Consider the following 14464-nt stretch of genomic DNA (forward strand, 5'->3'; position numbering starts at 1 on the left):
AAAAAAAATTAAAATTAACCGGGCGTAGTGGTGTGCACCTGTGGTCTCAGGTATTTAGGAGGCTGAGGTGGGAGGATCGCTTGAGCCCAGGAAATCAAGACTGCAGTGAGCTGTGATTGTGCCACTGCACTCCAGCCTGGGTGACCAAGGGAGACCCTATCTTGGAAAAAAAAAAAAGGTACAATTGCCAACTGTGGGAAGTCCTAAGAAGAAAAAGAATGGACTGCTGTGAGGGAGAGCCTCTGTGGTTCCTCATCCCAGGACCCCTTCTTCTGCCTCCTCTGCAGAGGAAAAGTGAAAGCCTCATCTCCTTTTGAGTATCTAGAGTCTCTAGACAAAGATGGGGTGGTGTGTGGAAGGTTTCCTGATTGCCAGTAGCAAGGCTGGCACGAGGCTGGCTTATATGAAGCTGACCAATGAAATGATCTACAGCCCTTGTTTAAAAAAAAAAAAAAAAAAAATTGGCCGGGCGCGGTGGCTCAAGCCTGTAGTCCCAGCACTTTGGGAGGCCGAGACGGGCGGATCACGAGGTCAGGAGATCGAGAACATCCTGGCTAACACGGTGAAACCCCGTCTCTACTAAAAAATACAAAAAACTAGCCGGGCAAGGTGGTGGGCGCCTGTAGTCCCAGCTACTCGGGAGGCTGAGGCAGGAGAATGGCGGGAACCCGGGAGGCGGAGCTTGCAGTGAGCTGAGATCCGGCCACTGCACTCCAGCCTGGGCGACAGAGCGAGACTCTGTCTCAAAAAAAAAAAAAAAATCACCAGAGAAATATCTCCCTGGCCTGGTGTCCTCCTTCTGCCCTGGGCTTCCTCTCTCTCCATCCTCTGACTGAGGGACTCTGAGTAGTCCCTCAGTAGTCCCTCTGACTGAGGTACTCTGCTCCTGCAACCCCACGGAGCCAGAGGCTGTGCTTACCAGTGCCTGCTGACACAGCCCCTAGTCGCATGACCTGGGGAAGACCCCCAACAATGACATCTCCACGTTTCCCGTCAGGGAAATGAGGTCGTTGCCACTGATGACCCATAGGAGGGACTCCCTGGTGGGAGCTGGGTGCTCTGCTGGACAGCGAGCAGGTGCGGGATGCCCGAGACGCAGAGCTGCGCCTGCTTTCTACCGGGACGTTCCGAAGCTTTATCCGCGACGCCTGTCAGTAGGATTCCCCCGGAGCCCGTACTTTACCCCAAGTCAGTGGACTACTGTAGTGGGGAGGGTGGAGGAGCGGAATTTGGAAAACTGGGAAGCTCACTGGCCATTTGAAAACAACCAGAAAGGAAAATGAAAGGTCTTTAAAGTGATGCTTTTAATCATTGGGAATATAGGATTCAGTGAATAAAAATAGAGTTTCATGCCCGTTTTTAGGTGCGTAGCAAGCCTGTGCTGGTTGCTGTTCTTCTGCCAAGTCTTATGTGAACCAGAATGTTCCTTAGTGTCGACCACCTCCTAGGTAATAGCACAAAGGAGAATGAGGCCAGGAGCAGAACCAGACCACAATGGCCAGGCAGATGCTGGGGGAGGAGACGCTGCAGCTTTCCCTGCGCCTTCCTGGTGTTTTCTTTCCTGAGGAATAGCAGCCACACTCTCTGTCTTTGGATCCCAGCCTCACAAAAGTTAGCCAGAGGACCCAAAATGCAGGGGAGATGCGGTTCCCTAGTTGAGAGCCCTGTAACATCTCTCAGGGTGAGCATCTCCACTGTTGGCAGTACCGTCTAGAGAGACAGAGCTCCTGGGGGACTCACAAGATGTGGACCAGGACACCAGGATCAAGGTGGAGGCATGGAGAGGTGCCCAGTCTTCAAAGTAGGGGTGTCGATCAGCCCGGGGGGCTGCCAAATCACTCCTCTCTAATGCCTAAAGCCCCTCACCCGGTCAGGTGTGCCCACCTAGCTCTCTAGCCATGGCTTTAATACCTTTCTTCCTCATACCCCTTGCTCCGACTCCACTGGTTCTCCTCCCTGCTTTTCAACAGAAACGTGCTAAATGCATTCCTTGATTTTTCACTAGTGACTCCCTTTGCCCTCTCTTCCCCCAAATCTTTGCATTTCTGTTTTCCCATAGTTCAGGTTTCAGCTCAAATGTTGCCTGTTGAAAAGCCCTTCCCTGACTATCCGATTCCAGTAGCTCTCACAATGTCACATTCTCCCCCATCGCCCTATTTTATTTTCTCTGTAACACTTACTGCCGTCTGAGGCCCTCTCGTCTAGTCTATAAGTTACAGGAGCAGGACCCATGCCTGTCTTTCCCCTGCCTTATCTGCAGTGGCTAGAGCAGCGCCTGGTACACAGCAGGGGTGTAATAAATATTTGTTGAATGATTGAAAGAATGCAAAGTTGTTAGTCATGAACGAGGAGGGCATCCATGCCTTAGAACTTTGCAGTGTGCTGTTGCCAGCTGTGGGTACTGTTGACGGGACACTCACTCGGAGGCTCTGGCTTGGTGCTTCCCCTGGCCCTGGAGAGAACCTGGGACTGTGCTCACGTTCAGCAGTGCTCAGCTGGTAACTTCTTGGGGCAGTGTTCTTCCTCCTGAGGGAAACGCTTCGAGCAGCATCGTGTTTCTGTGATTATTACAGCATGGCAAGCCTCTCATTAGGTGCAGAAGGAAACTTTGGTGCAGGTCCAGCTTTTTCTTCTGAAAAGTAGAAAGGCTCTCTCTATCTTGGAGCAGAAAATCCCAGATCGCCTGGGCTAGAAGGTGCTTTGGACCAATTTTGTTTGTATTCAAGGAATTAAAGATACCAGCCATCATGATGGTACTTAAGATATGAATGGAGGTAAAAGTGTTTTAAAAAGAAAACAAAACCCAAACTGGCTCGCATGGAAAAGGAACATCCCTTTTCCTTTTGTATGAGTTCAGCATTTCTGTGACCGCACAATTAACGCCTGGCTTTATAATTGAAATCACTTTTAAGATTGTTCAACTGGGCCTGTAATCCCAGCACTTTGGGAGGCCAAGGCGGGCGGATCACGAGGTCAGGAGATCGAGACCATCCTGGCTAACATGGTGAAACCCCGTCTCTACTAAAAATACAAAAAATTAGCCGGGCATGGTGGTGGGCGCCTGTAGTCCCAGCTACTCGGGAGGCTGAGGCAGGAGAATGGCGTGAACCTGGGAGGTGGAGCCTGCAGTGAACCCAGATCGCGCCACTGCACTCCAGCCTGGGCCACAGAGCAAGACTCCATCTCAAAAAAAAAAAAAAAAAAGATTGTTCAACTCTTCTATCACTGGTAGTAACCAAACTCTGTACCTGGATGTTTATCGCTTAACTCTTTGCATGTGTGTTTGTTTTTTTGTTTTTTTGTTTTTTGTTTTTTTTTTTTGAGACGGAGTCTCACTCTGTCCCCCAGGCTGGAGTGCAGTGGTACAATCTCGGCTCACTGCAAGCTCCGCCTCCCGGGTTCACGCCATTCTCCTGCCTCAGCCTCCCGAGTAGCTGGGACTACAGGCTCCCGCCACCTCGCTCGGCTAATTTTTTATATTTTTAGTAGAGACGGGGTTTCACCATGTTAGCCAGGATGGTCTCGATCACCTGACCTCGTCATCTGCCTGCCTCGGCCTCCCAAAGTGCTGGGATTACAGGCGTGAGCCACCGCGCCCGGACCCACTTAACTGTTAATGACTCCAATAAAGTCACAAATAACTGTCGTATGAATTGCACAGAGGCAACCTCATCTCTTGATACTGGACTAGAATATTCAGAAAGCGCATTTGCCCTGACGTGGCATTCTGGGAACCAGACCATGAGCACAGACCTGTGGGGAAGCAACCTGTTTTGGTAGAGGAGAGAAAGGGCAGAGCACGGCGTCTCTGCCTCATCAGGGCAGTGCATGCTTTTTGTATGTTTGTTTGTTTGTTTTGACATCCGTGGACATCAGGAAACTGCACATTTAAGAGTACAATCAAGACACCAGTAATCCGGATACCATCCTGCCTGGATAAGGTTAAAATGTCTTATATTTCCATAGGAATGCCAAAGTTTTTCGTTCATGCAGGCGTGTAGGACATTAAACCCCAAGAAAGGCCAAGTCAGATTTCTTAATCCACCCCAAGTGATGAAATTTGAAGTTTGGGTTTATGGTTGGAAAGTGACCGGGTAACAGTAGCACTGACTGACTCAACAAATACGCCATCTCGGGCTCCCAGAGCTGTTGTGCGGACGCTGGTAACAGACCCCTGTGCTTAGCCGTTCAGAACCCACCCTCCTTTGGGAAGGGTAGGGCTGCCAGGAGAACTTAGGCTTGCCTTTGGCATCTCCTGCCCAGGTACCCTGCTCTTACCATGCTCAGTTCCCGAAGTGTGCAGTCCAGGCTCACCCTGTGCCGTTTGTTGGCTGTTGACTCAGAGGGAAGCCCCTTGGCTGCTTTTGCTGTTGGGTTTGGATGGTCTGTGTCATTTTAGGCAGCAGCAGGTTCATCACCTTCCACCTCATTGTCTGCAGTGAGTTTTATACCATCATTTAAATCTGACAGGAAGGGAATTGCTTTGCCTCAGTTTACCTCCCTGGACACAGAGGGTTGACTGAACTTTCCCATTCATGAGTTCATCCCCTCACCTATTTCTGAGGCTACTCATTCATGGCTGGGTTCCTTTTTTTTTTCTTTTTTGGTAAAGGCAGAGTTTCAGTACATTGCCCAGGCTGGACTCAAACTCCTGGGCTTAAGGGATCCCCCTGCCTTGGCCTCCTGAAGTGCTGGGATTACAGGTGAGAGTCACTGCTCTGGCTTACTGGGTACCTTTAGGCCTGGAGCTCTGAGAATACAAATTGGCCTCTGGAAAAGGCTTGTCTCTGGAGGCTTGAGGATTTTTCTAAGCTGCTCAGATACTCAGAGCACCTGCTGTTTCCAAGATGTACTTGGCAAGAAGAGATGGGGAAATGTAGCATAAATACAACTAGATGAATGACAGGAAACGAAGCCAGGTGAGATGAACTCTCAGCTTATTGTTTGATTTTTTTTTGAAAAATGCATTTAGAAGCCCAGTAAATCATCTTGTGGTGAAGCAGGAGGAATGCAGAAGTTTTGGAAGGGACTTGGCTTAGGAAGAAGGTTGTATAAATGGGTACCTCTGTTGACCTTGAGAAGGAATCCTAAAGAAAGTTGAGGTCATGGCTAAATGCCTTAAATCTGATACACATTGACTAAAAGATGGGTGTGTTCTGTGACGTAGTTAATTAATTTCTTTTAAGACGTTTTCAAAAGCAATATATGTCCATTTTGGGAACATGAAAAATACTTAAAAAATAATTGCACATTTACCCCAGTGGGATTTTGTATATTTTCTTCTAGTTTCATAGGTGTGTGTATATACACATATACATAAATATATACATTAACGACTGGGCGTGGTCGCTCACACCTGTAATTCCAGCACTTTGGGAGGCCGGGGCGGGCGGATCACCTGAGGTTGGGAGTTTGAGAACAGCCTGACCAACATGGAGAAACCCCATCTCTACTAAAATTACAAAATTAGCCAGGTGTGGTGGTGCATGCCTGTAATCCCAGCTACTTAGAAGGCTGAGGCAGGAGAATCGCTTAAATCTGGGAGGCGGAGGTTGCGGTGAGCTGAGATCATGCCATTGCACTCCAGCCTGGGCAACAAGAGTGAAACTCTATCTCAAAAAAAAAAAAAAAATATATATATATATATACACACACACACACACACATTTTAATATACATTTGACACACCAATACTCCTGCATAGAACATATATTACAATATTATATAGTTATAATTTCAAATGTTTATTCCTGTGATTACAAAAGTGTGTGTGTCTTTGTATATAGTAGAAAACTAGGAAAAGTATAAGGAAGAAATTTAAAATACAGTTGCTCCTTTACTTATGGGGGGCTATAGCCCAATAAACCTATTGTAAATCAGAAATATCCTAAGTTAAGAATACATTTAATGCCTTGATAAACCCATCCTAAAGCTGAAAAATTGTTAAGTGGACCCGCATTGTGGCGGGGACCATCTGTATCTGTATCCCACTGTGGGACGAGGCTATGTGGCAGCTGGTCTCCAAAGCCGACCCCTAAGGGACACACCTCCTGGTACGCACACCTTTATGTTGGTTCCTCTCCCTGAATCTGGGCTGGCACTGTGGCTTGTTTTGACAAATGGGATGTAGTGGAAGTGATGCTGAGTGACTTTCAAGGCTGGGTCATAAGTGGCCCTGCCGTTTCAGCCCGGGTCTCCGGGAACACTCACCTTGGCAGACTTCATCTTGGACTCCAGCTGCCATGCTGGGATGGAGCCCCAGCCCCCGGGAGAGCCCACAGGAGCGCACTCAGGCTGACAGCCCTGCTGAGCGTGTGGCCGCGGCCAGCAGGGACTGCTGGCAACCTGTGTAGCCATCACGGTCAGCCAGCCAGGCTGAGCCTTTAGAGGCCTCCAGCCCAGCCACCATCTTACTGCCTTCACCCAAAAGACCCCCACAGTCAGAACCACCCTGCTAAGCCTAGTGGACGCACGGAACTGTCAGGGATAGTAATACACTGTTGTTTTAACCCACTAGGTTTTGGAGTGTTTCCCAGAAGTAGGTAACTGCACAGGGAGCGGGTGGATTTAGAGGTAATCCCTGTTTAAAGGGACCACGTTGAGGCAAAAGAGCTCAGACTTTGTGATGGGGGCGGGGGCTAACTTGCATTCCTGCTGTGTCACTCACTGGCCATGTGACCCTAGGCAGGTTAGTACAGGCCACCATGGACCCGAATTTTCAACATTTGCCAAATGGAAAGTGGGGGCCTTTCAGGTATTCCAGGGGCTGGCACACAGTAGGTACTAAGGAAATGTCAGTTTCCATGTGGCGATGTTTAATGATCGTGAGGAATGTTGCAGAAGAGGGCAGCTCTCAGTAGTAAGGCAGGTCCCAGCACCTCCCAGCCTCTGGTTCTTCTTCCATAGGTAGGGCCCTCTCTCGGCAGGGCCTGCCCATGCTTGCTGGGTGACTGGTGAACAGGGCTGCTGCCCTCAGGACCAGGGTAGGATGGAAGCAGCTGCAGCAGTGGCAGCAGAGAATATCTAGTGAAAAACCCTCCAGTATTGGCATTTTTGAAGCTGGGAAAGATACTATTTATTTCTGAACCTTCACATTTAGCATGGTGCTTGGCACATAGTAGGGATTTCGTGGCTTGCTTGGCTGGGCATGGGCGAGAACAACGCAGTAGGTGTATCTCCTGTGTCTGATGATATATTTGTGCTGTTCTGAGAACAAACGAGGTATGAGTGAGGGGCAAAGACCATTTCTGTTCAGAATCACAGCATGGTAGGACTGGGAGGGGTCTCAGACCGCACCCGTTTCAAACTCCTCATCCTTACAGTCTGGGACAGCTGGTGATGGCTTAGCCATGGTTGGATGCAGTGCCATAGCCAGGCCTGTGACCCACGGCTCTACCCCAGGGCCTAAAATCCCTCAGTTCACATTTCGCGGAATAATGTAGAGTCCATGTCAACAGTTGTTTGAAAAAACAAATAGAGGAAAGAGAAGGTGTTCTGGTGCTGCCTGTGATATGCAGTTATCGTTTCTTTATCCAGTGAGAGTGGACACTGATCCCGTAGCCTGGAGATTTTCCAAGAGGGTCACTGCTGTCTCAAATACTTGGATGATGGGCCCAAAGCTGCAGCCTCAGCAGCTCTGACATTTCTGCCTTGTTCAGTTGCCCTGCCTCAGGCACCACGGAGCCTTCTGGTATTTGCATTTTGGGGAAAACCAGAAGGGACGAATATGCTTGGCACAACCTGCCATAAGTGGGTGATACCAGGAGGCTCTTCTTGGCTGAGCATGGGTGAGGTCAACACAATGGAGCAGAATGCCAGCTAATAAATGTGGAAGGAATGAAGGCATTGGAAAGTCACCGTTTGACAATCGACATAGTTATATATATATTGGAGATGGAGTTTTGCTCTTGTCGCCCAGGCTGGAGTGCAGTGGTATGATCTTGGCTCCCTGCAACTTCCACCTCCTGGGATCAAGTGGTTCTCCTGCCTCAGCCTCCCGAGTAGCTGGGATTACAGGTGCCCGCCACTATGCCCGGCTCATTTTTGTATTTTTAGTAGAGATGGGGTTTCACCATGCTGGCCAGGCTGGCCTCGAACTTCTAACTTCAGGTGATCCACCCGCCTTGGCCTCCCAAAGTGTTGGGATTACAGGTGTGAGTCACCGTGCCTGGCTCAACATAGTAATAATTTATTTAGACAAGAATCATCAATGGATGCTAAAACAAACAGGTAAGCATTTGTTAAGAAATGGGATATTGTCAGAGTCTTAAAGTATCACCCCACAAAATGTTGTTGTTACAAAGAGAAAAATGGTAGCTCGGCTGTGATCAAAGCTAACGTCATCAGTCATAGGACGGTCTGGCACCATGTGTCTGCCGGTGTGGCGCTGTGAGAACGCAGCATTGCTTCCGCGGCTTTCCTGACAAAGATGCACAGCCCGCTTCTAGTCAGGAGGAGACGTCAGGCAAACCCAGACTGAAGGACTTCTACCAAATAATTGACCCATGGCCCGGCGCGGTGGCTCACGCCTGTAATCCCAGCACTTTGGGAGGCCAAGGCAGGCGGATCACAAGGTCAAGAGATCGAGACCAGCCTGGCCAACATGGTGAAACCCCATCTCTACTAAAAATGCAAAAATTAGCCGGGCATGGTGGTGGGCACCTGTAATCCCAGCCACTTGGGAGGCTGAGGCAGGAGAATCGCTTGAACCCGGGAGGTGGAAGTTGCAGTGAGCTGAGATCATGCCATTGCACTCCAGCCTGGCAAAAGACTCCATCTCAAAATCAATAAATCAATAAATCAATAAAAAAGTGGCCCATATTCCCCAAATTGTCCTAAGTCCTAGAAGACGAGGAAAGACTGAGGAATCGTTTCAGATAGAACGCGTGGGGCAGCTACATGCAGTCTGGAGCCAGGAACTGTGTTTTTGTCTTTGGACAACTGACACATTTTGAATAGGACTGTGGATGAAATGGTATTGGGTTGTTACTGCTAGTGTCCTGACTTTGATGTCATACTGTTGTTATGAAAGAGAGTGTCCTTGTTTCTTAGGAAGTGCACGCTGAAATATTTATGAGTTAAAACCTTGTTTTCTCTTTCTTTTTTTGCACTCAGCTGCATTCTGTCAGTGTGGTGCATTGTATTTTATGTCTTTAAATTAAAATAACTCAAATGTTATTTAATTAGAAGAAAAACTAATGATTAAGTGAAATTAAAATTTAATTAAAATTGGGAAATAGATTAATGAGTGCTTAAGTGCAGTTTGGTAAACAGAATCTTTGCAATGATGGAGTCCGCTGTGGGAGGTGACTAAGGGGGTTTCTTAGTGGTGAAATGTGTGGGGACATCTGCTCCATGAGGCGGGGAGAGTCTGTATTTCCAGTGAAAATTGGAGCCTGGATTCTCAGCAGAGGGGCCAATCCTGTGACTTCCCTGCCTTCCTGTGTCATTCTTATCAGACTCATATCAGGAGGGGCTCCTCTCAGCCTCGGTAAACAGAGATGAAAGCAATGAAACTTCAAGTGTCAGGGAGGAGGCAGCTCGAGAGTGGGGACAGTAAGCCCTGTGTGTGAGGATTCGATGCGGCAAAATATGTGAAGTGCGTAGCCCAGTACCTGAGAGGTAGGTACTTAATTATCTCCTAGATGATAGATCGTCCATCTTTTTTAGAAGATGTAGTATAAACAGTGGTAATAGAACATGACATTTTGTCAGGAGTTCTGGCTCAGGAGACAGGAAAGCTGAAGAGCCATTTGACCATTGGCTAGTCAGTTTGCAAACTGTCACAGGGTGAAAGATGTTTGCTACTGAAAAGATTAAGGCCATATTTTTTCCTCCTGCTAGAATAGGTCAGAGAGGTATTTCCGGATTCATAAAGTGGAGAAACTTTTTTCTTTGCTGTGATGTGGGTTTCTAGCACACGGGATGATGTGGCGCCATTCTTTCCACAGCCCTCCATGGTCCCAGGGAGAAGTCAGGCGCTGTGGCTGGGGTTGGTCATCTTCCCCTCGGTGAGAAGCCGGCTGTTCTCTGCCTGGTCCCATTTGCCTTTCCTGGGAGAGGATCTCAGGAGTCTGTGCCTCTCTCTTGGTTGTAGGTGCTTCCGCTGTACTTGGCTAGAGGAGGCTGAGGAAACCCGTAGAGGGCGGTGGGAGGCTGGAGAGCACCACCTGAGAGGGATGAGTCTGCTGGGGGAGAGGAACAGAGACAGGGTAACTCCAGGAAAGAGTGGCGGATCCATTGTTCACAATGGGGAGAACTGCTGCCAGAATATGGAGACCTTCATGTTAGAGGCATGAAAGAGGTAGCCAGGGTGCTAGAACTTGAAAACAAAATGTTTTCATGTTTACACAGGAAGGCAGGCAAGTCACAGGACTGGCCCCTGTGCTGAGAATCCAGGCTCCGATTTTCAGTGGAAATAGACTCCCCTTTTCACGGAGCAGAAGTCCCCACACATTTCACCACCAAGAAACCCCCTTGTCACTTCCCATAACGGACTCCATCATTGCAAAGGTTCTATTTACCAAGCTGCACTTCAGCACGAGTTAATTTGTGTTTGCTTAGGCATCGTAGCCAAGGACCCACAGATAAGCGTCCACGTCCATCACGAAATGTGTTTTCAGTGTCAGAATGGAACAAGGTGGTGGTCACACAAGACATTGGCCATCAGAAACAATTTCGGGAGGTGTCAGCCGTCTTGGTATGGGTACCCCAAAGTGAGGCATCCTGCTCACAGAACTCCTTGGGCATTGCAGAAACAGTTGTGGGGTTGTGATCCTACTCTGAGGGTCTGTAGCTTGCTGGGATCTGGCCATCTCTGGCCTGGTCCTCCTTGCTAATGACCATGCCTGGATTCCAAGGGACCCAGTGGGACACAAACGCAGGGAAGCAAGACAGGGAACGAAGTATGAGGCAGGGGACAGGGGACAGGGGACAGTAGTCCTTCAGGATGGCAGCCCAGGGCTGGCAGGCTTGGATCCTGTTGCTGGACCAACTGGGGACAGCTGAGGGCTGAGCAAAGGTCTGGAGGAGAGCAAGCAAGAGTCTTTACAGAAACACAGCAGCGACTCCACTGCAGCAAGGAGGCTCCATGAACAGGGAAAGGGGATCTAGATGTGGGGCCGATGACATGGAATTAGTCCCCATCTTGCCACTAGTGATCTTGTGACCATAACAACACCTAATCTCTTTGGGCCTCTGTTTCTTGATCTGTAGAGTGGGTGTAGTTACTTCTTGCCTTCTGTGGAAGTACTGCGAGTTCCTGCTCTATGTCAATTCTCTCCTTTTTAATTTACAACCGAATCCCATTTATCTGGGGGTAACCTTATGCCCATGAAAGAATGCGTTTCATAGCTTTCCTTGTAGCTAAGTGTGACCATGTGACTAAATTGTGTGTAGTGAGATATGAGAAGAAACGTTAAAGACTTCCAGGAAAGATGCTTAAAGAGTCTGCCTCATTGCAGGACGCAAGGTCAGGGTGTCCTCTCTCTTTGGTCCTTTCAGTTGCCTGGAATGCAACCAAGTTGGCTAGAGCCCGAGCAGCCCCCGTCTTGCACCATGAAGTACCTTGAGGATGGAAATGAGATCAAGGATAACAAAGGAGAAAAGCAGAGGTCGTCTGCGTCTTTGATGACTTCATGGAGCAGCCGTGCCCTCCGTGGATGGCTTAGTCATGCTCTTCTCTGTGTTGAAACCGTTGCTACTAGAGGTATTTTGTGTTATGCAGTTGAACCCAATCCACATGGATGCACCTGCCCCCTAGGGTTGCTGTAAGGATTCAGTGAGTAAAGCATGGGAAAGAGTTTTATGGGCTGGGAATGCACTTCGAACATTACAACATGCCGTAGAAATATAAGGAATTAGTCCTGTCATTGTCATTGCCATATGAATCAATGGAAGGGGCAAGGCTGCAGTGTACAGGCCCTGACAGGATGCAGGGCCAAGGGCAGGAGCAGGTGTCAGGGGACAGTGTGGGGATGAGGAGCTGCAGGCAGCAGGATGGAACCTTTGTTAGTTTACCTAGTTTTAGACTGAATCCGTAAGGTGGCATGGGCTCAAATGCCACTCAAGAGGGAGAGAGCGGTTGGAAGATGAGATTAGTAACAAGAGCCCATAATTCTGATAAAGAATCTCAAAATGGAGAATTTGGAAAGTTGCACTGTGACAGTTTGGGCAACCAGTGGTATCTGTATCATTATTTTCAGAAAACACCTGATAATTCTATCCAAAAAGGATTGCTTTCTACAGCTTCCACCCCTGGGGGTCTCTGAAAAAAAGCCCGTTAGCGAAGAAGGAAGACCAAGCACCGTCAGTCTAACTGTTGTGAACAGAGTCCAAATGTGTTCCTACCTCAAATAGGAAAGAATTTAAGCTTTTGGAGACAAAAACAAACAAACAAAGTGGTTATAGCAGACACTAGAGAGATGTAAACTATGGAAAGGCCAGCAGGAACCGTGGACATCCATACCATAGACATGGAAGATTTTCAGATCTCAGATTCCGTTTCCCCTGTGTGTTGAACGACATCAATCCGTAGCGTGCGCTATCACTTCATACTGGCAATAGAAGTGAGAGGGAAACTTACATTGGGTGTCATACGTGCTGTCTTACATAAGTCCCCCAAATTTTTCAGCCAAGTTCAAAATAAATTCTGTCCTGTCCTAAAGGATATGATTTATACCTCTTCGGAGAAGGTGCTGAGGAGGAGGAAGGAGACTCATGTTACACTGTTGCTGAAGCAGAAACTGTGTCTTCTCATGATAATTTGTTTGGTCCACAGAACAGGAGCTGGGCGTCATAAACAACGCCATGGCTGAGCCGTAGCTCACGCTGTTTTTCATGCTTCGTTTTGAGGGGGCGAGTAAGGCTGGAAGAAAGTTTGTTGTACAGCGAATATATGCAACTGGCTGTGGTTATTCATTGCAATTTCCTGGACCCAAAACCTTTTACCAGAGCTGCTAACAGGTTGCATAAATCACTCTATGAACTCTGTTTCCTTTCTCCCCCGCACCATCCGAGGAGGGGCAGGCTGCTAATGTGGAAAACAGAGATTAGCACAGTGAGAGTCAGGGCCTTCCTGTCTGAGCAGAGCCTGCAAAGCTGAGCTCTGGCGGTATCCTGGCCGCCCAGGAGCTCGGAAGGCAGGGCCACGTGGGCAGTGAAGAGCAGGCACCAGGCTGTCGGGCCCAACAGGCTTGGGGTTTCGAGCCCTACCACTGACCAGCTGCGTGATCTTGGATTATTATACTTCTCGATTTCCTCATTTGTCAAAGGGAATTTTTTTTTTTTTTTTTTGAGACGGAGTCTCGCTCTGTCGCCCAGGCTGGAGTGCAGTGGCCGGATCTCAGCTCACTGCAAGCTCCGCCTCCCGGGTTTACGCCATTCTCCTGCCTCAGCCTCCCGAGTAGCTGGGACTACAGGCGCCGCCACCTCGCCTGGCTAGTTTTTTTTTGTATTTTTTAGTAGAGACGGGGTTTCACCGTGTTAACCAGGATGGTCTCGATCTCCTGACCTTGTGATCCGCCCGTCTCGGCCTCCCAAAGTGCTGGGATTACAGGCTTGAGCCACCGCGCCCGGCCTTTTTTTTTTTTTTTTTTTGAGACAGGGCCTCATTCTGTCACCCAGGCTGGAGCACAGTGGTGCGGACACAGCTCACTGCAGCCTCGGATTCCTGAGCTCAAGTGATCCTCTTGCCTCAGTCTCCCAAAGTGCTGGGATTACAGGCATCAGCCACCACACCCAGCCAAATAGAAATAACGTTAATCTCAGGGCCGGGTGTGGTGGCTCACACCTGTAATCCTAGCACTTGGGGAGGCCAAGGCAGGCGGATCACCTGAGTTCAGGAGTTCAAGACCAGCCTGGACAACATGGTGAAACCCTGTCTCTACTAAAAATACAAAAATTAGCCGGGTGTAGTGGCGTGCGCCTGTAGTCCCAGCTACTCAGGAGGCTGAGGCAGAAGAATTGCTTGAACCCGGGAGGCGGGGGTTGCAATGAGCCAAGATTGCGCCATTACACCCCAGCCAGGGCAACAGAGTGAGACTCCATCTCAAAAAAATATATATATATATATTTTATATATATTATATATATTATATATTATATTTTATATATATGTATCTCATAGAGTATTTAGATGATTCAGTGAGTATAATGCATTGATACAAGTTGGCTATTGTCATTAAAAGCTTCTTTTCTTTTTTTTTTTTTTTTTTTTTGAGACGGAGTCTCGCTCTGTCGCCCAGGCTGGAGTGCAGTGGCGCGATCTCGGCTCACTGCAAGCTCCGCCTCCCGGGTTCACGCCATTCTCCTGCCTCAGCCTCCCGAGTAGCTGGGACTACAGGCACCCACAACCACGCCCGGCTAATTTTTTGTATTTTTAGTAGAGACGGGGTTTCACCGTGGTCTCGATCTCCTGACCTTGTGATCCGCCCGCCTCGGCCTCCCAAAGTGCTGGGATTACAGG

General features: G+C 48.7%; 1 protein-coding gene and 1 long non-coding RNA gene across 15 annotated transcripts in view; one reads left to right on the forward strand and one right to left on the reverse strand.

Moving 5' to 3' along the window:
• The window catches only part of LOC135969585 (uncharacterized), a 305912-nt gene extending 292354 nt beyond the window's left edge, over positions 1 to 13558 (reverse strand). The window contains exon 1 of the long non-coding RNA XR_010584843.2: positions 13429 to 13558. This is a non-coding gene — a long non-coding RNA (uncharacterized lncRNA). The remainder of the gene's footprint in view (positions 1 to 13428) is intronic.
• XXYLT1 (xyloside xylosyltransferase 1) overlaps positions 1 to 14464 on the forward strand; it is a 196281-nt gene that overhangs the window by 93452 nt on the left and 88365 nt on the right. For 6 of the 14 annotated variants that reach the window (XR_012430554.1, XR_012430556.1, XR_012430557.1 and 3 more), the window contains one exon: positions 11503 to 11707. The exons of the other annotated variants lie outside the window; for them this stretch is intronic. Coding sequence is in view for 2 of the 6 variants with exons in the window: in XM_074030742.1 (XP_073886843.1) it covers positions 11512 to 11707 (196 nt within the window). In the remaining 4 variants the exon portion in view is untranslated. The remainder of the gene's footprint in view (positions 1 to 11502; positions 11708 to 14464) is intronic. 14 annotated transcript variants of the gene reach the window in all.

The sequence above is a fragment of the Macaca fascicularis genome, chromosome 2 (assembly GCF_037993035.2).
Source record: "Macaca fascicularis isolate 582-1 chromosome 2, T2T-MFA8v1.1".
Classification (NCBI taxonomy): domain Eukaryota; kingdom Metazoa; phylum Chordata; class Mammalia; order Primates; family Cercopithecidae; genus Macaca; species Macaca fascicularis.